At 41.2% G+C, this 26301-nt stretch overlaps 1 protein-coding gene across 1 annotated transcript; it reads right to left on the bottom strand.

Annotated features, from left to right (window-relative positions):
* Positions 1-263: 263 nt before the first annotated feature.
* On the bottom strand, positions 264-24976 carry LOC124004688 (cell wall protein DAN4). The gene is made up of 11 exons (XM_046313386.1): positions 24843-24976; positions 24603-24639; positions 24289-24416; positions 18722-18787; positions 15788-16018; positions 12560-12618; positions 9457-9555; positions 8948-9110; positions 7882-7952; positions 2139-2243; positions 264-1865 (listed from the first exon to the last, which is right to left on the bottom strand). The coding sequence occupies exons 4-11, from the start codon at positions 18750-18752 to the stop codon at positions 1611-1613; spliced, it is 1014 nt and encodes a 337-aa protein (XP_046169342.1). The 5' UTR covers positions 18753-18787; positions 24289-24416; positions 24603-24639; positions 24843-24976; the 3' UTR covers positions 264-1610.
* Positions 24977-26301: the final 1325 nt, after the last annotated feature.

The following is a 26301-nucleotide window of genomic DNA, read 5'->3' as shown; positions in this document are numbered from 1 at the left end:
TCTCTTAATGTTTATTTCGATGCAGTATTTGGTATAGTTGATTCAAGTACAGCTACATCAATCTCTTAACAGGTGAGCTCTGCAGACGATTTCAAAGAAAATATTAATCTTTTGTTTTGGTCAAACATTTCTTCCTAGGTGTTGGCCTTTCTAGGGAGTTTTTCCTAGCCGCCGTGCTTCTACACCTGCATTGCTTGCTGCTTTCGGCTGGGTTTCTGTACAGCACATTGAGATATCAGCTGATGTAAGAAGGCCTATATAAATACATTTGATTTGATTTATTTAATTCATATGACTTTAAAAGCAGTTGTTACAGTTTGTACACTATGCACAATGTAGAACGCATCCGACATGACACATTTATTGTAGTAACTTTTCTCAAAATATTAGATGTGACATATCAGGTGTTGTATGCCAACTTTCCATGAAACTACTGCAAAAAATATACGCTTAGACATTTTGATAACTCAATTTTATAACCCATTTTTATGAATCAATTTCCACATTGTTATGATGGTAAATTATAAGTATGAATACAGCTAAATAATAAAAGGCGTAAAACACATATTACAGTTGTACAGTGTATGACTACGTTCACAGATATGAATTACACCTCAATGTGTCAGTACAATTATTTCAAAAACCTTCTATAACCCAATATATATATGTTTTAAAAAGTGCATAAATTGTCAATCTGTCCTTCACAATATGCTAGCGAAGACTAGCTAATAACTGAGTTATTATGCAATATCTGTAAAGATGTTTGCTTTTGTATTGGAGAAAGTCTTTAGCCTGAGTGACAGTCTGTTTGTGCTATCATGCCAACTCCTTGTACTGGGCATTTTTGGTTTGTCAATGAGCAATTGAGTTAGCAAGAGCACAACCAGATCTGAGACCAGGCTAGGTCTTTGCAAGTGAAAAATCAAAGAAAACATGGAAGTCATCATGCAAATCACTGGCAAAAGAAAATGTGCCTAAAAAAATAGGATATTTATGAAAATGTCATAATTGTAAACTTCATCTTACAGAAATCTCAATAAGAAAAAGCAGAATTAATTACCGTACCATACATTATGTCACTCATCTATGATCGTAAATAGCTATCTTCTGTGTATTATGTTTTACACAGTACTGATTTATAAATGGGTATGATGGCATGGTTGAATAGCTTTCTGTAGCCATATTAATCGTCATATTCTTCAATAAATCCCTTTAAACCCATTTGGTTTGCACTCACATAGGGGAATCCTTATCACTTATTAAATCACCTAAATCTCTCAATCACATATGAGCCCTCACATACAGTATCTCAATACCTCTCATATACAAACAAAAACAGAGTAGGCTAGACCTACAACCAGTATAGTATTCATGCGGAATGGAAACCAGGTTTTGTCGTGCTTAACTACTACCGCTACTGTTTAAATTCAAGCAATGGCTCAGTGGGTCGTAATATAATAATAATAATAATAATAATAATCACATCAGGGTTGTTCATTAAGTCACACAACAGGCCATGTTTTAAACCATTTTGCAAGGGACAAGTCAAGGTATTTCCTCCCTCTTTCAATACATTTTCTTCCGCTTGTACCCACTGAACACGACCCAGTTTAAACCAGAGAACCAATGCTGAGCAGACAAACCAGCAGAGCAGCAGTGATCAATGCTAAAGGGAAGTGAGGACCTCTAGTGGCAGAAGAAGGAACGTTCAGAGACCCATCCAGCTTGAGGCAGGATGTTATGGAGGTGTTGCAGCACTCTTGGTGGCATGTACCTGTTGTGGTCGTACACCAAGTGTTTCTTGTGCAGTCGGCATTGCAGCCTCCCATCCACATCGTTGTTGAACCAGTTGTCATCTTTTTCAACTGAAAAGAGAAACAAACGTGGATTGAGAATGCATGGAGTTAGACGAGTTGAAGGATGTACGAGATTGGCAAAAAGTAAATTCTCTCTTGTCTGAGTGATATTATTGAGACGATAACAGATAATCGTTCTTGTCGTGGCCAAATGTATTTTCCTTGTGTATACACAAATGTATTTACCTACAGCATTTACAGTTCAATGAAGCATGTCTAGTTTGTCTACTATGGGTATAGAATGATGAATAGGGTAGTGTGGGGTTGCACTATTAAGCCTACCTCACAGTAGGGCTGGTTGAGGGGACAAGGCATTGGGTCTTTGGTTATCCAATTCTTGTAACAGTTCTGCTCTGTGCACTGAAACATCTGGCACTTCTTAAGTTTCTGTAAATAGATGGATGATGTTAACAAAGGCTGGTAAATTCACAGACTTTGAGTCCTATGCACGCACACACACACACACACACACACACACACACACACACACACACACACACACACACACACACACACACACACACACACACACACACACACACACACACACACACACACACACACACACACACACACACACACACACACACACACACACACACACACACACACACACATTAGGACTGGACAATTTCCGTCTAATTGTGTAACTGACGATTATGGATGAAGACATTCATAAAAATAAAATAAACTTTATAACTGTCTTAAAAAACAAAGTATTCACACCCTTTGACTTTTTTGACATTTTGTTGTGTTACAAGTGGGGAAAAAATGTATGTAAATGTCGTTTTTTGTCAGCGATCTAAACAAAATACTCTGTAATGTCAGAGTGAAAGAGAAATTCTAACAAGAGTAAAGAATTTACAAAAAAATAAAACACTAATATGCAGTATAACATGATGCAGCCACCACTATGCTTGAAAATATGGAGAATGGTACTCAGTAATGTGTTGTATTGGATTTGCCCCAAACATAACACTTTGTATTCAGGACACTAAAGGTATAACTTTAGTGCCTTGTTGAAAACAAAATGCATGTTTTGGAATATTTTCACAGGCTTCTGTCTTTTCACTCTGTCAATTAGGTTAATATTGTGGAGTAATTGCAATTAAACTCATTGTGAAATCAGACCAAATGACAGAATTTTGACTAATCAGACCGAAGGAAAGATATCCACTGGTCTAATGTCCATTGCTTGTGTTTCTTGGCCCAAGCAAGTCTATTCTTCTAATTGGTGTCCTTTAGTAGTGGTTAATTTGCAGCAATTCAACCATGAAGACCTGATTAACCCAGTCTCTTCTGAATAGTTGATTTTGTGTCTGTTACGTGAACTCCGTGAAACATTTATTTGGGCTGCAATTTCTGAGGCTGGTAACTCCAATGAACTTGTCCTCTGCAGCAGTCTTCCTTTCCTGTGGCGGTCCTCATGAGAGCCAGTTTCATCATAGCGCTTGATGGTTTTTGCGACTGCACTTGAAGAAACTTTCAAAGTTCTTTCCGCATTGACTGACCTTCATGTCTTACATGAATGTCATTTCTCTGTGCTTATTTGAGCTGTTCTTGCAATAATATGGACTTGGTAATTTACTAAATAGGGCTTCTTCTGTATACCACCCCTTTTATTTATTTATTTTACTAGGCAAGTCAGTTAAGAACAAATTCTTATTTTTAATGACGGCCTAGGAACAGTGGGTTAACTGCCTGTTCATGGGCAGAACGACAGATTTGTACCTTGTCAGCTTGGGGATTTGAACTTGCAACCTTTCGGTTACTAGTCCAACGCTCTAACCACTAGGCTACCCTGCCACCCTACCTTGTCACAACACAACTGATTGGCTCAAACGCATTAAGAAGGAAAGAAATTCCACAAATTAACTTTTAAGAAGGCACACCTGTTAATTGAAATGCATTCCAGGACTACCTCATGAAGCTGGTTGAGAGAATGCCAAGAGTGTGCAAAGCTGTCATCAACGCAAAGGGTGGCTACTTTGAAGAATCTCAAAAACACTTTTTTTGGTTACTACATAATTCCATATGTGTTATTTTATAGTTTTGATGTCTTCAATAGTTTTGATGTCTTCAAACCCACCGCTGGTGTGCGTGGACAAAGATGGGTGGCCAGAGGACATGAAAATAGACCTCTTTGGCCACACCAGAGAGAGTTACAGAGGGTCAAAGATCATACCCCCAAGACATGCTAACCTCTCACCATTACCAATAGCAGGGGAGGTTAGCATATCTTGGATGTATGATCTTTGATCCTGTCATGTTTTGTCTTATTTTGTCTTGTCATTTTGCTTTTCCCTCTGTTCATTTTCCCCCTGCTGGTCTTTTTAGGTTCGTTCCCCTTTTGTCTCTCTCCCTTCCTCTCTCTCTTCTCTCTATCGTTCCGTTCCTGCTCCCAGCTGTTCCTATTCCCCTAATCAATCATTTAGTCTTCCCACACCTGTTCCCGATCCTTTTCCCTGATTAGAGTCCCTATTTCTCTCCTTGTTTTCCGTTCCTGCCCTGTCGGATCCTTGTCTATTGTTCACCGTGCTGTGTTTGTGTATCGCCCTGTCGTGTCGTGTTTCCCTCAGATGCTGCGTGGTGAGCAGGTGTCTGAGTCTGCTAAGTTCAAGTGCCTTCCCGAGGCAACCTGCAGTTCAAGATCAAGTCTCCAGTCGGTTCTCGTCATTACGAGTGGAAATTGTTTTATTTGATTGTATTTTTACTTTACTGGATTAAAGACTCTGTTTTCGCCAAGTCGCTTTTGGGTCCTCATTCACCTGCATAACAGATCCTGTCACTTTCTCACACATCAGTATTCACACATTATTCAGGATTATGTGTAATCATGGTAGCATCCACTTTAATGTAGAAAGTATTTTAAAATATATTCTATTCACTATAAACGTGATTCCAAAATGATACAATACATTATTTACATTGATCTGAAACACAACCAAAACAAACAGCAAATGCAGCAAACAAGTTAATTGAGTCACAAGCTTTACGAGGCCATACTAGGCCATTACATCATGGCCTAAGTGTCAACAGTATGTTTATGTTGTAAATTGACCATATTGAATTACCATTGTAATTGCTCACACATTGATGTCAGCTATGCACCTACCCCAATGCTCTGTTGCTGATGACTGGGATGAATGCAGGAGCAGATTTCAGAAGGAGGACAAGACACTATTTGTGACTGATGACTGATATAAGGGCATGTATGTGATGGCTTATATTATTATGATGGTCATAATGCTTCTTGACAGTGTCGCGTAATTTCTTAGTCCAAGTAAAGTGACACAGGATGGTCATAATGCTTCATGACAGTGTAATAATGTGTATTTTCTACAAGTTATTTAGAATTTGATGAATAAAAACATGACTGTAAAGACTTCATTACAACAAACGATTTAAGAAACAAGAATTGAAATGAAAGGAAACTTCTTGGCAGGGATTTAAAAAAATGTTGATAACCAGCCATAAAATAACACAATACAGTGTGTGTGTGTGTGTGGGGGGGGGGGGGAGTATTTAGTCAGCCACCAATTGTGCAAGTTCTCCCACTTAAAAAGATGAGAGGCCTGTAATTTTCATCATAGGTACACTTCAACTATGACAGACAAAATGAGGGAAAAAAATCCAGAAAATCACATTCATTAAAAATCCTACAATGTGATTTTCTAGATTTTATTTTTTCATTTTGTCTGTCATAGTTGAAGTGTACCTATGATCTTTTTAAGTAGGAGAACATGCACAATTGGTGGCTGACGTGGTATGACACTGGGTGCGAAGGAAAGGGTTGCCGAATTGGTAAAGGTGTCATTAAGACGCCAAAATGTTTTTGAAAAAGAATATTACTTGGTAAAACTAATCTCTTTGAGCAATTGTATTTTTGTAAGCATACACTATAGCTCAGTAATTTAATTATTTATTTTATCCAATCATTATTGCTCATCTTTAACAAGTGTGTCAATAATTTCGTACCTCACTGTGTATACAGTGCCTTCAGAAAATATTTAGATCCCTAGACTTTTTCCATATTTTGATACGTTACAGCCCTATTCTAAAATGGATTGCATTTTTTAAATTCCTCAGCAATCTACACACAATTACCCCATAATGACAAAGCAAAAACAGGGTTTTATACATATTTGGAAATGTATAAAAATAAATAAACATTTTTACATAATTATTCAGACTCTTTGCTATGAGACTTGAAATTGAGCTCAAGTGCATCCTGTTTCCATTGATCATCCTTGAGATGTTTCTACAACTTGATTGGAGTCCACCTGTGGTAAATTCAATTGATTGGGCATGATTTGGAAAGGCACACACCTGTCGATCGATATAAGGTCTCACAGTTGACAGTGAATGTCAGAGCAAAAACCAAGCCGTGGGGTTGAAGGAATTGTCCATAGAACTCAGAGACAGGACTGTGTTTAGGCACAGATCTGGTGAAGGATACCAAAAAATGTCTGCAGTATTGAAGGTCCCCAAGAACACAGTGGCCTCCTTCATTCTTAAATGGAAGAAGATTGGAACCACCAATACCCTTCCTAGAGCTGGCCACCCAGCCAAACATGGAATTGGGGGAGAAGGGCCTTGGTCAGGGAGGTGACCAATAATGCGATGATCACTCTGACAGAGCTTCAGAGTTCCTCTGTGGAGATGGGAGAACCTTTCAGAAGGACAACCAAGATTATCTGGTCTGATGAAACCAAGATTGAACTCTTTGGCCTGAATGCCAAACGTCACATCTGGAGGAAACCTGGCACCATCCCTACGGTGAAGCACGGTGGTGGCAGCATCATGCTGTGGGGAAGTTTTTCAGTGACAGGGACTGGGAGACTAGTTAGGCTCGAGAGAAAGATAACCTGCTCAGGACCTCAGACTGGGGCAATGGTTCACCTTCCAACAAGACAACGACCCTAAGCACACAGCCAAGACAACTTCGGGACAAGTCTCTGAATGTCCTTGTGTGGCCCAGCCAGAGCCCAGATCGAACATCTCTGGAGAGAGCTGTGCAGCAACGCTCCCAATCCAATCTGACAGAGTTTGAGAGGATCTGCAGAGAAGAATGGCAGAAACTCCCCAAATACAGGTGTGCCAAGCTTGTAGCGTCATACCCAAGAAGAGTCAAGGCTGTAATCACTGCCAAAGGTGCTTCAACAAAGTACTGAGTAAAGGGTCTGAATAAGTATTCAGACCCTTTACTCAGTACTTTGTTGCAGCACATTAAAAGCTTGGTGATATTTCAGTTTATAAAATGTTTATATATTTGCAAAAATGTCTGCTCTGTCATTATGGGGTATTGTCTGTAGATTGATGAGGGGGAAAAAACGATTTAGAATTAGATTTAGATTTAGAATAACTTAACAAAAAAGTCAAGGGGTCTGAAAGCTTTCCGAATGCACTCTCTATTTTTTTTTGGGGGGTGAACAGCTGCAACAGCACCGTCTTTAAAACTATTATAATGGTGACCGCAGTCACTTGGCTGAACAATAACTGTCATCCAAAATTCCATGTCATCCAAAATTCCATGACACGTCACTGACCACACACACACACACACACACACACACACACACACACACACACACACACACACACACACACACACACACACACACACACACACACACACACACACACACACACACACACACACACACACACACACACACACACACACACACACACACACACACACACACACACACACACACACACACACACACACACACACACACACACACACACACACACACACACACACACACACACACACACACACACACACACACACACACACACACACACACACACACACACACACACACACACACACACACACACACACACACACACACACACACACACACACACACACACACACACACACACACACACACACACACAGATTGCCCCTACAATGTGTATAGAAATGTACCCTAACACATTGGGAAATTTACTTTAGTAGGCCTACATTAACCTGAGAACTTCAAGTTGCCGCCCAGAAGCAAGTTCTTACATTGGTTGGTTCAGCAGTTGTAGTGGTGGCGGCTGTTGTTGTGGTGGTGGTGGTCATCATCACTGTAGTCACTGGAGGAACAATTAAAACACTTTTAAAAAATATGACTCATGTCTCAATACTCTATATAGTACATTGTACTTTCATGCACATATAATGCAATTCAGATTTATTCAAAGTAAACAGCATGTTTTACAAATTAAAGGAATATAGTGATAAGATACTATGCATTGTACTTGCACCCCAGTATTTCTACCTGCACATTCATCTTCTGCACATCTATCACACCAGTGTTTAATTGCTATATTGTAATTACTTCGCCACCATGGCCTATTTATTGCCTTTACCCCCCTTATCTTACCTCATTTGCACACACTGTATATACTTTTTCTACTGTATTATTGACTGTATGTTTGTTTATTCCATGTGTAAGTCTGTGTTGTTGTATGTGTCGAACTGCTTTGCATTATTCTTGGCCAGGTCGCAGTTGTAAATGAGAACTTATTCTCAACCTGCCTTCCTGGTTAAATAAATATGAAATAAAAAAGTTTAAAAAATACAGACCAACAGACATAACTCAGCCACATACAGTAACAGTCTCCCAATTGATGTGGTGGTGATACATGTAAACATGAATCTCTCACAGTGAAATACAGGATTTTTACAGGCTCACCAACTCCAACACTAAGGACACCATAGTACGGTTTGACTGACTTTAAAGAGTCTGGCACACAGTTTACAAGGAAACTGAAGAAATGCAGAATAGCATAGAAAACAGTCATTATACAGGACACTTAGATATCAAATCAAGGACATTTTTTTTAAATAAGTGGGCTAGTCCCACTCCTTAGGTATTTTTATGTGTTTATTAGACAGGGTGGACAGAGGAAAGTAAGGAGGAGAGAGGGTGCTTGAGCAGTGGGATGGATTTGAACCCATCCTTTCTGAGGTACACAGTACATGTGATCCAGAGGAAGCAGTTTAAACCAGTGGACTACTGCAGGCCACAGGACATTGATTTTCTTTATTGTATAAAAATAATGATTGGAAAATAAAAAAGGTTTACCTGTTGTAGTGTTTGGGCGAACCATGGAGGCCAGGGTGGAGTGAAGACAGCCAGTGGAGTTGCAGCATCCCATGGTACAGTTGGTCTGAGTGTTATTGACACAGGCATTCCTGCAGGAGGAACTGCAGCCGCCGGTGTAAGTCATGTCTTCCTGTCTCTTCAGCTGAGAAGGCATCACACACATTTTGTTAGCACACTCTTAAAATACAAATACACTTACATTTTTTTGTTGCTATTGTTAATCAAAGGAATAAAAGATGGAAGTTGGAACAACATTCCGGTATTGTTTAATCAAATGCAACTGACAAAACAAAAGTAAACAGTGTGAAACGTTTAGTAGTCGGGCCAGGAAGATTATATCTAAAAGAGGTGTGACACGAATTAATGACAGCAGATGCAACATGAACTATAGCATGCACATTTGGTTTATAGTTGTGTAAGAAATCTTAAGTACATTTGTATTATTCAAATTCTAAAATTCTGCAATTCACACATAGCGTATACTGTACCTCACAGAAGGTGACATTAGCTTTGCATGAAACAGAAGTCACATTCATGTACACATCGTAGCAGTCTGAGTAGTTACAGGAGAACTGGCGACAGGATATCTATGAGAGAGAGAGAGAGAGAGAGAGAGAGAGAGAGAGAGAGAGAGAGAGAGAGAGAGAGAGAGAGAGAGAGAGAGAGAGAGAGAGAGAGAGAGAGAGAAAGAGAGAGACGATCAGAGCACCTCATCTATCCATGCTTTCTCTAAACAATCAAACAGCAATATCGGTCCGACTTTGAATGAAGTACAACTTAGAAAGTCTTCACAGCATACATAAAGTCTGCACTACACAGATCAACTGTACTTGTATGTCTTACTCTATAATAAAGGGTGCATGAAGGCTGCCATGACCAATGTAGAGGGCAATGCTAAATGTGACATAGTTGGCTATTTCCCCCCCAAAACGGTGCTTTATATAGGGCGACATTTTGCTAATCGATGTGAAATTGCTTGTCTTCAGGAAAGCTCCCAGATAAGGCATTAAAAGGGATGGAAAGCGCACCACATGTATCATGAAATAATCTCTTCCACTAAGTTACTTCATTCCTCAGTGCCAACATGCACTGACACAAACACGGACCCAGTCATCATCCCCTCAACCCCCTCACCCCCACACTGTGGTGATGTACACTCAGTGGTTGAAGTGGACTGCAAAACAAATGGTCTGTATCCACTTAGAGTTTTTTTCCCTCAATCAATTTGGCACATTTTCCAGATGTAAGGGGGTGTGTTTTCAAAACACTGAGTAATGCCCATTATCTTATGTTCAGGCCCAATCATTGTGCATTAATTGGTGTTGAATACATATTTAACCTCTGAGTCATACATGCAAAATCTACGTTTTTCATGAAATACCATAAGAATATTTAGTTTAGTCACCTATACATCAGATAATGATAAGACTCGTTGTTTAACTAACATTTATTCCAACAGCAAAAAATACTAGATACAATTTTCAAAACTGTTCTTTTTAGTAGATGGTAGATGGTAAATACCATTTTCCATACAGTATTTAGCTTTAACTTGACGGCAAATTTTACGGCAAACCAATTTGAAAAAAATCAGTTGTGGTATCCTTAAACAGTACATAAGTAAAATAAAGAATCAGATGTAAGGGTATGTATGTATTGTAAAGCTGATGCAGTATAACCTGTCTCTCTGCTTGGCAAGATGAATTAGGTTACAGTGTATCAATTACACTTAGATAAAGAGTGGAATATATTGTAAGACGGTATATAAAGGGTTTATTGTTTCGTTGGTTTGTTTAAGCTTGTAGCCTACACATTTGCAGCTAAAAGCTGAATTGCAGTATAGGTCAACAGAAAAAAAAATGTAAATTGACATAACAATTAGGTAGTTTAACAAAACAAAGAAATTGATGTTGATGAAGCGAGCTCTGAGAGTTCCGTCACAACAGAGTGTACCCACTTATGACAGAGACCGGTGCTTCTGACAACCCACTGGAGTTATGCTAGATGATCGATGCCAGATGATCGATGCCAGATGGTGCAGTTGGCTTGCTGGCCCTGATGTCGTTCTCAGCTCAACATCTCTGTAGCCTGGACATAGTACTCCTCCACAACTAACGAGTAGCACCCACAGGTGATGCCTCTGAAACTGCTACGGCGCAAAAAAAGTCCAGAACAAAAGTCATCAGTCCAGAGCTATAGTCATCAGTCCAGAGCTATAGTCATCAGTCCAGAGCTATAGTCATCAGTCCAGAGCTATAGTCATCAGTCCAGAGCTATAGTCATCAGTCCAGAGCTATAGTCATCAGTCCAGAGCAATAGTCATCAGTCCAGAGCTATAGTCATCAGTCCAGAGCTATAGTCATCAGTCCAGAGCTATAGTCATCAGTCCAGAGCTATAGTCATCAGTCCAGAGCTATAGTCATCAGTCCAGAGCTATAGTCATCAGTCCAGAGCAATAGTCATCAGTCCAGAGCTATAGTCATCAGTCCAGAGCTATAGTCATCAGTCCAGAGCAATAGTCATCAGTCCAGAGCTATAGTCATCAGTCCAGAGCTATAGTCATCAGTCCAGAGCTATAGTCATCAGTCCAGAGCTATAGTCATCAGTCCAGAGCTATAGTCATCAGTCCAGAGCAATAGTCATCAGTCCAGAGCTATAGTCATCAGTCCAGAGCTATAGTCATCAGTCCAGAGCTATAGTCATCAGTCCAGAGCTATAGTCATCAGTCCAGAGCTATATAGTCATCAGTCCAGAGCTATATAGTCATCAGTCCAGAGCTATAGTCATCAGTCCAGAGCTATAGTCATCAGTCCAGAGCTATAGTCATCAGTCCAGAGCTATAGTCATCAGTCCAGAGCTATAGTCATCAGTCCAGAGCTATAGTCATCAGTCCAGAGCTATAGTCATCAGTCCAGAGCTATAGTCATCAGTCCAGAGCTATAGTCATCAGTCCAGAGCTATAGTCATCAGTCCAGAGCTATAGTCATCAGTCCAGAGCTATAGTCATCCATCCCCATTTCCAAAGTGCAGTCCAGTCTCATTCGTCAAGAAGCCGGTGCTTTGTGAGATCTTTTATATGCAAACATTAGCTAGCTAACTATAGCAAAACCACACAGTAGACTTGCAATCAGTCCTTCAACTCCATGGGTGAAAACAACCAGATATACACAATAAACACTAAATGATTTAGCAAAAACAAAAAACACTTAAAATCATCAAAAATATGTAGAAAATATAAAGAGCACCTTACGGTGCCATGGCAACCACAGAGCACATTATATTGATCGGTTAGCAGACAACGTCACGGAAATGATGTACACGCTTCCAAGAGGCGCATATCAGCAAATTCAACTGAATTTTTTTCTAATACCATTTGAAATAATTACAAGCACTATTTACTTGGTGGCCTCGTGAATGATGTTGAACAAAACATGTGCAAGGAAGGTTGCTATTAATGATACTGCAACAATTCACAAAGGCGTCATGATTGGCTTCATAAAGATGATATAGATGCATTATGTATACCCACTTCAAATAAAGTGTGAACGTAATATCATATCATATACTACAAGACTGCTAAAGTACTAGACTCACCATGGTCATGCCACTGGTGCCCCATGAGGTAGTATTGTCCGTGCTTGTGGTTCCACTACCTATGTTAGCAAGGACAAAATGTAGTGTGAGAGCAAAGTGGCAAAAAATATATATCTACCATATATTCTGAATGTGAATTCATAAATCAAATCAAATTTATTTATATAGCCCTTCGTACATCAGCTGATATCTCAAAGTGCTGTACAGAAACCCAGCCTAAAACCCCAAACAGCAAGCAATGCAGGTGTAGAAGCACGGTGGCTAGGAAAAACTCCCTAGAAAGGCCAAAACCTAGGAAGAAACCTAGAGAGGAACCAGGCTATGTGGGGTGGCCAGTCCTCTTCTGGCTGTGCCGGGTGGAGATTATAACAGAACATGGCCAAGATGTTAAAATTTTCATAAATGACCAGCATGGTCGAATAATAATAAGGCAGAACAGCTGAAACTGGAGCAGCAGCACAGCCAGGTGGACTGGGGACAGCAAGGAGTCATCATGTCAAGTAGTCCTGGGGCATGGTCCTAGGGCTCAGGTCCTCCGAGAGAGAGAAAGAAAGAGAGAAGGAGAGAATGAGAACACACACTTAAATTCACACAGAACACCGAATAGGACAGGAGAAGTACTCCAGATATAACAAACTGACCCTAGCCCCCGACACATAAACTACTGCAGCATAAATACTGGAGGCTGAGACAGGAGGGGTCAGGAGACACTGTGGTCCCATCCGAGGACACCCCCGGACAGGGCCAAACAGGAAGGATATAACCCCACCCACTTTGCCAAAGCACAGCCCCCACACCACTAGAGGGATATCTTCAACCACCAACTTACCATCCTGAGACAAGGCTGAGTATAGCCCACAAAGATCTCCACCAAACAATCAGTATTTTTCTTTTACCCGCCACTGTATTCCTTGAGTTGTTAATGGTTACACTTCTTGAAGTGGAGGTCATGGCTGTTGTCATTGAACCTACACTGGACGAATTGGAGGTAGAGGTTGCCGTATTAGCAGAACCTTGAACCCTGGTAGCTGCCATCGTAGTTGCTGAGTCCGATGCCATTGTAGTATTCATAGAAGAAATGCCAGACAACATGGGTTGGGGTGTAACGGATCAGTTACACGTCAGGGATTCCGAAAAACTGTGATGAGTTACCAACACACATATTGTAATCAGATTACAGATACTTTAAAAATTACGAGGTGATTACTTCTAGGATTCCGTTTAAATTCAGAAAAGATGTTCGCAAAGAAAATCTTTGACACGTCTGTTTTCTTATTGACATTTAAATCAGCATTGACAAACACACTGGTGGAACAAAATAAGTTTGTTCTCTGACCAAAAGTCAGAGACCACTATGATGACACACCAAATGTGTTTGATCGATCGCTGGAAAAGAGCACAAATAGGTTTTTGTAGGCTACAGTCCAAGCTATGTCTTCCAATGGTGCGACTGCTGTCAGCATCCCAAGATTATCCAACTTGAATAAACTCTTTTGGGTAAGGATGACTGCAGTGGTGTAGTCTACGGCTTTACGGATATCACTTATTATTGTTATCTACATAGCTCATTGATGTGAATCACACTGCTGTTCTCTCATTTAGCTAATTGCACCTTACAGATTGTGGTTGTTGTGCATGGAAGTTCACAAATCTAAATGTGTATTTGAACTCAAATGGTTGAATTCAAGAAGTTTCAGCTGCCTATCAATCATTGTTTTTGAAACCAGTGGACAGCCAGTGAACATGTGCTTTTGCAACTGCTGCATAGTGCAGATCCCAGCCTATGGAATAAAAGTGGGGCTTTTATTGCTAAATTTGGTTGAGGTCCACCGACCTCAACCCAATTGAGATGGTTTGGGATGAGTTTAATCGCAGAGTGAAGGAAAAGCCGCCAACAAGTGCTCAGCAAATGTGGGAACTCTTTCAAGACCGTTGGAAAAGCATTCCAGGTGAAGCTGGTTGAGAGAATGCCAAGAGTGTGCAAAGCTGTCATCAAGGCAAATGGTGGCTACTTTGAAGAGTCTCAAATATAAAATATATTTTTATTTGTTTAACACTTTTTTTGCTTACTACATTATTCCATATGTGTTATTTTATAGTTTTGATGTCTTCACTATTTTTCTACAATGTAGAACATAGTAAGAAATAAAGAAAAACCTTTGAATGAGTAGGTTTTCTAAAACGTTTGACCGGTAGTGATATATATATATATATATGTCCATTGATTCTTGAAGAATATAACTTATAAATGCTCAGTTCAACTGTCACACTCCATGAGAACCCAAAATATAAGCTTGTTTTTCTCCAATGTTTGTAAACAGTGTAAATGGAAACAAATACTGTATAGCCTCATAACATGGTTAAAACAATCACTTGGATATCATGATTGGTCAGTCTTTGCATCCATAGCTCTGTCTATTAATCTGAGAGTGGTTACATTTCTCCAGGCCCATCCCTCAGCTTTTTACCAAAACAGAGGCGGGGCGACAATTTTGGTATTGTTTCATCTGTGGACTTGCCCTTTAAAAAGCTGCAACATATCAAAGTGTCACCAACAAAAAGGTCAACAATAGGCCTATATCAAATTCAGCATATGGTGTTCATTTTTCACATGTAAATAGCACTTTTCAGTAGTGCTCAAAGCATAACATTTCATGAGCTCAACATTTATTTACAACTCAAATCTATGAGCCCAATCAGTCCTCCATGACAACAAAATCATAAACAACAGAGTAGGGCTGGCTAATAAGTCCTTAGTTTTGAGGTTATGCTCAGGTAATACAATTTGGCAAATCTATACTTCCATATTTCCAAGTCCTATTCTTGAAGATCAATGGGTATAACAACTATTGTAATGACTGGAATTCTGATAGACTTGTTTTTTTTAAATGTAAAGATATACTGTCATTTAATCGTATTTGTATATGTAGTAGAAAGCGGTGGGTTACAAGAAGCCTACGTAACCAACCCATAAAGTAAAATGTATCATCCATATATGGCCATCTATGTAAACTTAAACATTGATTTATCCTGCAATAAATGTTATTCAGTTGGTAACATACATGTTTGTCTTCTTCTCATGCCTCTTAAGAGGAAAGTAATCTAAAAGTAACTTAATGTAAGCAGATTACATTACTGAGCTTGGGTAATCCAAAAGTTACGTTACTGATAAACATTTTGGACAGGTAACTAGTAACTGTAACGGATTACATTTAGAAAGGTACCTACCAAACCCTGCAGATGACATTGCAGCATTCGTAGAAGAAATGGCAGACGACATTGTAGCTTGAGCTGTGGTAACTGTCATCGTAGCTGTTGCAGAGACAGTACTCATGTTAGTTGACAACACAATTGTTGCAGCCACCGTGGTTGTAGCATTGGTCGTTGAATTGGAGCTTGTGTATTGTCCTGAAACAAATGACGATGGCTGCAGTCCCAGTAGTAAGAAGAGCAGGAGGCCTGTTCAGAGAGAAGAGAGAGGCATACAGCTGTCATCATTTAGCAGGTCCTGTATATTAAACATAACAAGCTCGTAACCATGCGTGTTATTGTCATATTCATGTGGGCAGTAAGCCTCTTTTGTTCAGCTAGATTAGTCTTTTCCTTACGAAAAATAGTTTGCTTTTAGAGTGCAGTATAGCTGCAGGACTGCAGTTTAGCTCCAGTTAGAGTGAAGTATAACCGCAGTATAACTTTTTTTTATGTCAGTAAATTTGCAGTTTAACTGCAGTTGCAGGTACGGTCTGGAATCTTAAAGACACAATCTGGGATCTGAAAATCTGTCCATTTCAATTCTTGATATTTACCCATTGATTCTTGTCACGCCCTGACCTGAGTATTCTTTGTTTTCTTTATTGTTTTGGTTAGGTCAGGGTGTGACATGGGTGATGTATGTGTTTTTGTACTGTCTAGGGGTTCTGTAGGTTTATGGGGTTGTTTATCATCTATGTGTTTATATATGTATATGGATGCCTAGATTGGTTCTCAATTAGAGGCAGGTGTTTACCGTTGTCTCTGATTGGGAACCATATTTAGGCAATCATCTTCTTTGGGTGTTTCGTGGGTTATTGTCTATGTGTAGTTGCCTGTGTCTGCACTCATTGTCATAGCGTCACGTTCGTTTTGTTGTTTTTGTTTAAGTGTTCTTCGTGTTTTTCATCATTCAACAAAATAATGGATTCACACCACGCTGCGCTTTGGTCTACTCCATACGACGATCGTGACAGAATAACCCACCATAAAAGGAACAAGCAGCGTGATTGGGAGGAACAGCGCTTAATAGAGAAATGGACCCGGGAGAAGGACGAATGGGTAACAACCTGGGAGGAGATTGAGAGTTGGTCGATCGATCCAGGGAGAGTGCCAGAGCCTGCATGGGATTCTTTGGAACAGTGCGAGGAGGGATACAGGAGAATGGAGGAACGGCGAAGATATAAGGGTACAGACTAGCACGGAAGCCCGAGAGGCAGCCCCAATAATTGTTTGGGGAGGGGCACACGAGGAGATTGGCTAAGTCAGGTAGGAGACCTGAGCCAACTCCTCGTGCTTACCGTGGGGAGCGTGTAACTGGTCAGACACCTTGTTATGCAGAGTTGCACACAGTGTCTCCAGTGCGCATTTCTAGCCCGGTGCGCTATATTCCAGCTCCTCGCATTGGCCGGGCTAGAATGAGCATCCAGCCAGGATGGGTTGTGTCAGCTTTACACTCCAGACCTCCAGTACGCCTCCACAGCCCAGTACTCCCTGTTCCTGCTCCTCGCACTTGCCCTGAAGTGCGTGTCCCTAGCCCGGTACCACCAGTGCCTACACCACGCACCAGGCCTACAGTGCGCCTCGCCAGTCCAGAGCATCCGGCAACAGTACCCAGTCCAGAGCGTCTGGCTACAGTACCCAGCCCACAGCGTCCGGCTACAGTACCCAGTCCAGAGCGTCCAGCTACAGTACCCAGTCCAGAGCGTCCGGCTACAGTACCCAGTCCAGAGCGTCCGGCTACAGTACCCAGTCCAGTGCGTCCGGCTACAGTACCTAGTCCAGAGCGTTCGGCTACAGTACCCAGCCCAGATCATCCGGCAACAGTACCCAGTCCAGAGTGTCCGGCAACAGTACCCAGTCCAGAGCATCCGGCAACAGTATATAGACCGGAACCTCCTACGACGGGTCACAGTCCGGAACCTACCACGACGGGTCACAGTCCGGATCCTGTCCTGAGCCGCCAGAGTCTCCCTCTTGTCCTGAGCCGCCAGAGTCTCCCTCCTGTCCTGAGCCGCCAGAGTCTCCCTCCTGTCCGGAGCCGCCAGAGCCGTCAGCCAGCCAGGAGCCGCCAGAGCTGTCAGCCAGCCAGCAGCCGCCAGAGCTGTCAGCCAGCCAGGAGCCGCCAGAGCCGTCAGCCAGCCAGGAGCCGCCAGAGCCGTCAGCCAACCAGGAGCTGCCGATGCCGCCTGTCACGCCGGCGATGATGGAATCTCCCTCCTGTCCGGAACTGCCAGAGCCGCTCCTCAGTCCAGTGACGCCCTCTACGATGATCTTCAGTCCTGCACCCGAACCGCCGCCGTGAAAAAGGCCCACCCAGACCCTCCCCTTTAGATTAGGTTTTGCGGCCGGAGTCCGCACCTTTGTGGGGGGGTACTGTCACGCCCTGACCCGAGTATTCTTTGTTTTCTTTATTGCTTTGGTTAGGTCAGGGTGTGACATGGGTGATGTATGTGTTTTTGCACTTGTCTAGGAGTTTTGTAGGTTTATGGGGTTGTTTATCATCTAGGTGTTTATTTATGTCTATGGTTGCCCAGATTGGTTCTCAATTAGAAGCAGGTGTTTATCGTTGTCTCTGATTGGGAACCATATTTAGGCAGTCATCTTCTTTGGGTATTTCGTGGGTTATTGTCTATGTGTAGTTGCCTGTGTCTGCACTCGTTGTCATAGCGTCACGTTCGTTTTGTTGTTTTTGTTTAAGTGTTCTTCGTGTTTTTCATCATTCAATAAAATAATGGATTCACACCACGCAGCGCTTTGGTCTACTCCATACGACAATCGTGACAATTCTTGAATAGTATAACTTCTATAACTTTGATTCATGTTATAGAAGTTACATTATTCAAGAATCAGTCGGTATGTGTTTGTGTACATTTTTTTTAGGCAATGGGCATATTTAGAAAGTAAACGTACCTGTGCCTTTAAAAAAAGCAGTTGAGGCCATAGTCTTCTGGAGGGAGTAGGAGCCCTTAGTCCAGTCTAGAAAGGGAAAGAGAAGTCACAGCGAGTTCAATTCGACCCAGGATGTGTTTGCACATGATATTCATGATCTCCAGCTCCACACCAGTATCTACAGTACATACAGTATGTGACTATGATGGCTTTGTACAAACAATACGAAGAAAACGTTCCTAAGAAAATGAACCCCTATAATCTTAAAACAATATAAATGACGGTTGTGTCCCTTTAACGATTAACACTGCTACAGTAGGACTTAGGCACAGAAGATCTTACATTTAAAAATAAACTGAGAAACAGTGAAATGTGAGACCCTGAACATGGTGATATAAAGGTTCCTTATTGTCTTCCGGCATTGTGGTTACCTGACTATTGAATAACGCTTCCTGGAGCATGAAGAGGAGAAAAGTAATACCACAAACCACATAAGTAAAGACCAAAACCCATAGGTCTATTATGCCTTTGCTGTTGACGCATGACCTAAGTCAGATTCGGTAGAGCAATCAGACTGTTTACACATCTACATTCATTATGTCCCAACTGGACTTATCCGTTGATCTTATGACATTATCTATCTGAGGGCTCCTCCGCAAACAATTCCCTAATTGTTCTATGGGGAAACTGATCTAATGATGGTTTGCATTGGCCGCAGCGCCTGATTTGTAAGTCACATTTTGTTAAATGTAGGAAAGAGAGGTAGAAAGGAGAGTTAGGAATAGAAAATAGGTGTTGAACTGTAAAACAACCATCTACTCACAACAACATTGTGGCTGGTAAATTACAATATTGACCATTGCCAAAATAATCAGACACAAACGTGTGGCATCAAAGGACATGATTTTGTTCTGTAGTGTCGGTTGGCAGCCGTTCAGCCATGAACACAATTAAAATGTGTTTATTCCTTGTGATGTCCCCAGTGCAATATCACTAAGCACGGCATGTTTTTCATCCCTCCCTAGGAACCAACCACCGTCTCCTTTGGGCTCACCACCCTGGATACAGAGGGTCAAACAGTGGCCTATAGTGTCATGTTGTATAAATGATTGGAGACAGGCGCAGGAATACGTAATAGGAGGTTTCAATACTCCACCCAAAAATACAACATGCCATGAAAGGGGACAAAGCCCTAAACAAACACATATACTAAAACACAGGGATGTAAACCCAAAACCCAAGAGCAAGGTAAAACCTCTAATAAATACATGGGACAAGACCGGCAATACACAGTGCGAGACCCATAATAACAAATGCACAGCAATACACGGGACGAGACCCATAATAACAAGTGCACAATACACGCAGTATGAAAGCTGAAATAACAAAGCACAGGTACTCACAGACCAATGGACATGGGAACAATAACCCGACAGGACAATTGTGAACAGAGGGCACATATATACAATTACTAATCAGGGGAATTGGAATCAGGTGTGCGTAATGAGACAGTTCACGGGGACGACCACAGGGACGTGGTGCTGGTAGGTCAGGGCGCCGATGGTGAAAATCCTTGGTCAGCCAAGTGTCCAGGATGTCCGCCACAGGAACCCAGCACCGCTCCACTGAGGCGTCCCCCACCCCTGACGCGCTGCAGCAGCGGGACGACACAGACCTCAAGGACGACCACAGGAACACGGTGCGGGTCGGTCGGGGACAGTTGCAGCTGCCGAAGTTGCGTTGTTGTTGGACAGGCCAGTTGCAGCTGTCGAAGTTGCATCTGCGTCGGTCGGGCCAGTTGTGGCGACGTCGGATGGACCAGTTGCAGCTGCCGAAGTGGCAGCGGCGTCGGACAGGCCAGTTGTAGTTGCCGAAGTTGTGGCGGTGTCGGACGGGGCAGTTGCAGCTGCCAAAGTGGTAGCGGCGTTGGACAGGCCAGTTGTAGTTGCCGAAGTTGCGGCGGTGTCGGACGGACCAGTTGTAGTTGCAGGCCAGTTGTAGTTGCCGGCGGCGTCTGACGACCAGTTGTAGCTGCCAAAGTGGTAGCGGCGTTGGACAGGCCAGTTGTAGTTGCCGAAGTTGCGGCGGTGTCGGACGGACCAGTTGTAGTTGCCGAAGTTGCGGCGGCGTCTGACAGGCCAGTTGTAGCTGCCGAAGTTGAGGCGGCGTCTGACGGACCAGTTGTAGCTGCCGAAGTTGCGGCGGCGTCTGACGGGCCAGTTGTAGCTGCCGAAGTGGTAGCGGCGTCAGACAGTCCAGTTGTAGCTGCCGAAGTTGCGGCGGCATCTAACGGGCCAGTTGTAGCTGCAGAAGTTGCGGCGGCGTCTGACGGACCAGTTGTAGCTGCCAAAGTGGTAGCGGCGTCAGAAAGTCCAGTTGTAGCTGCCGAAGTTGCGGCGGCATCTAACGGGCCAGTTGTAGCTGCCGAAGTTGCGGCGGCGTCTGACGGACCAGTTGTAGCTGCCGAAGATGCGGCGGCGTCTGACAGGCCAGTTGCAGCTGCCAAAGTGGTAGTGGCGTCAGACAGTCCAGTTGACGGGCCATTCCCACTGTCTCCATTTAGGGTTGGTTATTCTGTCACGTTGTATAAATGATTGGAGACAGGCGCAGGAATTCACAATACGGGGGTTGGTTATTCTGTTATGAAAGGCACGGGGACGAAGTCCAAAACAAACACGTATACTAAAACACAGGGATGTAACCCAAACAAAAGAGCAAGGTAAAACCTCTAATAAATACATGGGACAAGACCGGCAATACACATTACATTTACATTTAAGTCATTTAGCAGACGCTCTTATCCAGAGCGACTTACAAATTGGTGCATTCACCTTATGACATCCAGTGGGACAGTCACTTAACAATAGTGCATCTAAAACTTAGGGGGGGTGGGGTGAGAGGGATTACTTAACCTATCCTAGGTATTCCTTAAAGAGGTGGGGTTTCAGGTGTCTCCGGAAGGTGGTGATTGACTCCGCTGTCAATCACTACATGGGGGAGAGACCCGTAATAACAAGTGACAATACACACAGCACGAAAGCCGAAATAACAAAGCACAGGTACTCACAGACCAACGGACATGGGAACAATAACCCGACAGGACAATGGTGAACAGAGGGCACATATATACAATTACTAATCAGGAGAATTGGAATCAGGTGTGCGTAATGAGACAGTTCAGTGACGCCTAGAGGCATGTGACATAGACCTCCGGAACTGGTGGGCAGAATGAGCAGGAATACCAGGGAATCCTTGACAAATAGCCCACTTAAAAAAAATGTTGGCAAAGTTATAGGTGTGTGTGTAAAGGAAAAGTTCATATTACTTAAAGCATATCAAATGTAATATATAATGCCATCAGACAGTATTCAGACCCTTTAAACTTTTTTCACATTTTTCTACATTACAGCCTCAATCTAAAATGGAAGAAATAACAAATACTTCATATTGACAAAGCGAAAACAGGATTTTAGAAATGTTTACAATTTTTAAATAAATACAGAAATAGCTTAGTATTCAGACCCTTTGCTATGAGACTCAAAATTGAGCTCAGGTGCATCCTGTTTCCATTGATCATCCTTGAGATGTTGGTACAACTTGATTGGAGTCCACTTGTGGTAAATTCAATTGTTTGGACATGATTTGGGAAGGCACACACATGTCTGTATAAGGTCTATGCGCACTGAGCCATGTGCTACTATTACTCACAACCAGAATGACAGACCTAGGACCATAGAGATATATAGAGGACTCATCTTTGTATCTGTTTCACTTCAGTGTTTGTGACAGCATGAGGAATGGGGCAGCACCATTGAGGCTATCTCAATTTTGAAGTAGTCAATTTTGACCCGGTTTGATATCGACAGGGTCACCAGGAAGGATCAGCCAATAACATTGGAAGTCCAACCCAGTTGACTACATAAGGATCCACCCCTTCTTTTAATTTTTGCCTAAAATAACATACCCAAATATATCTGCCTGTAGCTCAGGACCTGAAGCAAGGATATGCATATTTTTGATACCATTTGAAAGGAAGCACTTTGAAATTTGTCTAAACGTGAAATGAAGGACTACATTAAAATGGTGGAAGTCCTGAATGAAGCTACCCATGCTAAATGGCCTTTTGTCCACTAGAGAATATCCTTCTCTATATATAGGACACAGGCACTTGGAACTCTGACATAGCCCAGTAAATATGAACAAAGGAAACCAGTTGAATTAAATGAACATATCTTCTACCTCAGGAGTCTTGCAAACGTTCATGTAAACAATAAACATCGCGCCCACTCAGAGGGTATGACATGCTAAGTTAAAATGTATCTTATCAAATGTTGTGAAACATAAATGTATAAGTGTCGCAATAAACGATTACGGGGAAGGAACGACGAAACCCTGGCAATTATTGCAGTATTAAATGGGAATATGGATTTGCCACATATTCATTCAAACGTGCGAAAGCAACGAGAACAACGTGTTCTCTACTGGCGGGAGTTCGGAGAGCACAAGTGGAAAGGTGCGCCTGTGGTGCATACTCGCTGCAGTAGGCCAATAATACATTTTAACAACACATTTCAAATGTAAGCTCCATGAGTAAATGATCAATTTCAAGCTATTTTGACATGCTGAAAGACCCGTAGGAGAAAACTGAGGATGGATAAACGTGGTAGTTACTCCACAATACGAACCTAATTGACAGAGTGAAAAGAAAGAAGCTTGTACAGAATAAAAATATTCCAAAACATGTTTGCAATAAGGCATCAAGCTTACTTTAGTGTCTTATTGCAAACAGGATGCATGTTTTGGAACATTTGTATTCTGTACAAGCTTCCTTCTTTTCACCCTGTCAATTAGGTTAGTATTGTATAGTAACGACAATGTTGTTGATCCATCCTCAGTTTTCTCCTATCACAGCCATTAAACTCCGTTTTAAAGTCACCATGGTGAAATCCCTGAATGGTTGCCTTCCTTTCTGGCAACTGAGTTAGGAAGGATGCCTGTATCTTTGTAGTGACTGGGTGTATTGATTCACCATCCAAAGTGTAATTACATACTTCACCAAGCTCAAAGGGATATTGCATGTCTGCTTTTTTTTTAACCCATCTACCAATTGGTGCCCTTCTTTGCAAGTCATTGGAAAACCCCCTGGTCTTTGTGGTTGAATCTGTGTTCTAAGTCCATCCAATTTATTAGGTGACTTATTTAGGCTTGCCATAACAAATGGGTTGAAAACTTATTGACTAAAGACATTTTTGCTTTTAATTTTTTATTAACTTGTAAAAATGTAAAAAAACAAAACATAATTCCACTTTGACATCATGGGGTTTTGTGTGTAGACCAGGTACAAAAACATCTCAGTTGAATACTTTCAGAAAATAGGAAAGCATTCAATGCCAGTAACATAACCTCATATTTATTGTTGTGAAGTAAACCTAAGCAACATTATTCTCTATTATATCATCTTTAAGCAACCATGGCAACCCTCCTTGTTGAACTGAATCAGCCTGAGATGAGCAGGTGATGGCACAAAATAACGCGAACAGATTTTTAACTAAATGTTTTCCCGGGGAAAAACAACAACAAACGCTTACCTGTGTGTAGCGTTGAGCAAAAGTCTGAGGATGAAACTGTCTGTATCAGCTGTGGATGATGTGTAGAGCACCTCTCTCTCGGTCTCTCCCTCTCTCCTTTTCTACAGTGCTGCTACCCTCTGTTCTTCCTAGTGACAGCACAGGAGAGACAACCTATTAAGTGGAAACTCTCACCTGCACACCCACTCAATTACTAGTCACAACTAGCAGAGAGGAGGAGACTACAGGCAGAGAGCTGGGTGGCTTTAAACTAACATACAAGGGCCCAGAGATCAAATTAGGGTAAACTTCCGGCCCGCCAACTCAATACACACCTATAATCTCAGGAACCAGGACCAAATCTGGAGTGCGCTGGCCAGTTGACAGATGGTCATGTGAGACAAATTAATACAATTATGTAATCAGACATATTCATGAAAAAAATGTCACTGGAGCAAAGTGATACAACAGGTCATAGTCATGTCATTAACATCCGCAACCCAAAACAATCTTAGAAAAATTATACTAAAATTCTATTCTATTCTAATCTCCTTGTAAAAATGATACATATTTACCTATCACCTCATTTTCCTTTTCTTGTGCAAACAAAATGTTCCCACAGTCTTCTACAACTTATTAACATAAGGCCATTCAAAGCACTCATCTACTGTATAGAACTACATTTAAAGATGTTTGTCTGAAAAGAAATGCAACAGGATTGTAGTGAAGCCCTTGCTGCCTCATGGGTTTCTTGTGAGATAATTCCCATACTGGTGATGTGATTTTGGGGAACCTTCAGGTTTCTGTTCAACACAATGAGAAATCACCCCCCCCCCTCTCTGCGGGAAATAAACCCACCTGACAACAATTACCTCTTTGTGGCATTGTGGCTCTTGGAATGTACAATACCTAACCTGGGCACCACACAAAGGCACCTGGGCCACTCAGGTGACAAAAAAATCCCTCCTAATAAACCTGAACGTTTTGTGAGAAGAAAGACACACATAGGCTGATATAGCTTTTAGTTCTCTCATGGAATTGTACACACTACAACCACATACAATGATTTGCACAAATCCATTCCATGTTAGTTTTCATGGTCAAAGCTATAGTTGGCACAAAGGCATTACTCATGGAAGTGTCTATCATAGTGAAATTGTAAGAATTTAAAATATTTAGTTACTTACTGTATTTGTATTACAAATACATAATTTCATATTAATTTAAACTTATTTTGAAAATGAAAAACATTAAGAAAATGTGTGTGTGTGTGTGTGTGTGTTAACATAAATATTATCCATGGAAATCCCAACACCAAGCTATTGAAACTACAAGGATATGTGATATAAACATGCTTTACATTTGATTCCATCACACCTTATGTGTTGTTTCCTTTACATTGGTTATATGTTTGTTTCATATGTTTCCTTTACATTTGTGATATGTTTGTTTCATATGTTTCCTTTACATTTGTGATATGTTTGTTTCATATGTTTCCTTTACATTTGTGATATGTTTGTTTCATATGTTTCCTTTACATTTGTGATATGTTTGTTTCATATGTTTCCTTTACATTTGTTATATGTTTGTTTCATATGTTTCCTTTACATTTGTGATATGTTTGTTTCATATGTTTCCTTTACATTTGTGATATGTTTGTTTCATATGTTTCCTTTACATTTGTGATATGTTTGTTTCATATGTTTCCTTTACATTTGTTATATGTTTGTTTCATATGTTTCCTTTACATTTGTGATATGTTTGTTTCATATGTTTCCTTTACATTTGTGATATGTTTGTTTCATATGTTTCCTTTACATTTGTGATATGTTTGTTTCATATGTTTCCTTTACATTTGTTATATGTTTGTTTCATATGTTTCCTTTACATTTGTGATATGTTTGTTTCATATGTTTCCTTTACATTTGTTCTATGTTTGTTTCATATGTTTCCTTTACATTTGTTATGTTTGTTTCATATGTTTCATATGTTTCCTTTACATTTGTTGTATGTTTGTTTCATATGTTTCCTTTA

This window comes from Oncorhynchus gorbuscha, linkage group LG19, assembly GCF_021184085.1.
Source record: "Oncorhynchus gorbuscha isolate QuinsamMale2020 ecotype Even-year linkage group LG19, OgorEven_v1.0, whole genome shotgun sequence".
NCBI classification, from domain to species: Eukaryota; Metazoa; Chordata; class Actinopteri; order Salmoniformes; family Salmonidae; genus Oncorhynchus; species Oncorhynchus gorbuscha.
This window is presented reverse-complemented; position numbering and strand designations above follow the sequence as displayed.

Excerpts from the sequence above, each read along its gene's own strand:
- LOC124004688 (XM_046313386.1), bottom strand. The coding sequence starts at position 18,752 with ATGGCCTCAACTGCTTTTTTTAAAGGCACAG. Across the intron at positions 16,019-18,721 it reads TGCTTTTTTTAAAGGCACAG|GCCTCCTGCTCTTCTTACTA; the intron begins GTACGTTTACTT and ends CTCTCTGAACAG. Across the intron at positions 9,111-9,456 it reads CTAATGTCACCTTCTGTGAG|CTGAAGAGACAGGAAGACAT; the intron begins GTACAGTATACG and ends ATGCCTTCTCAG.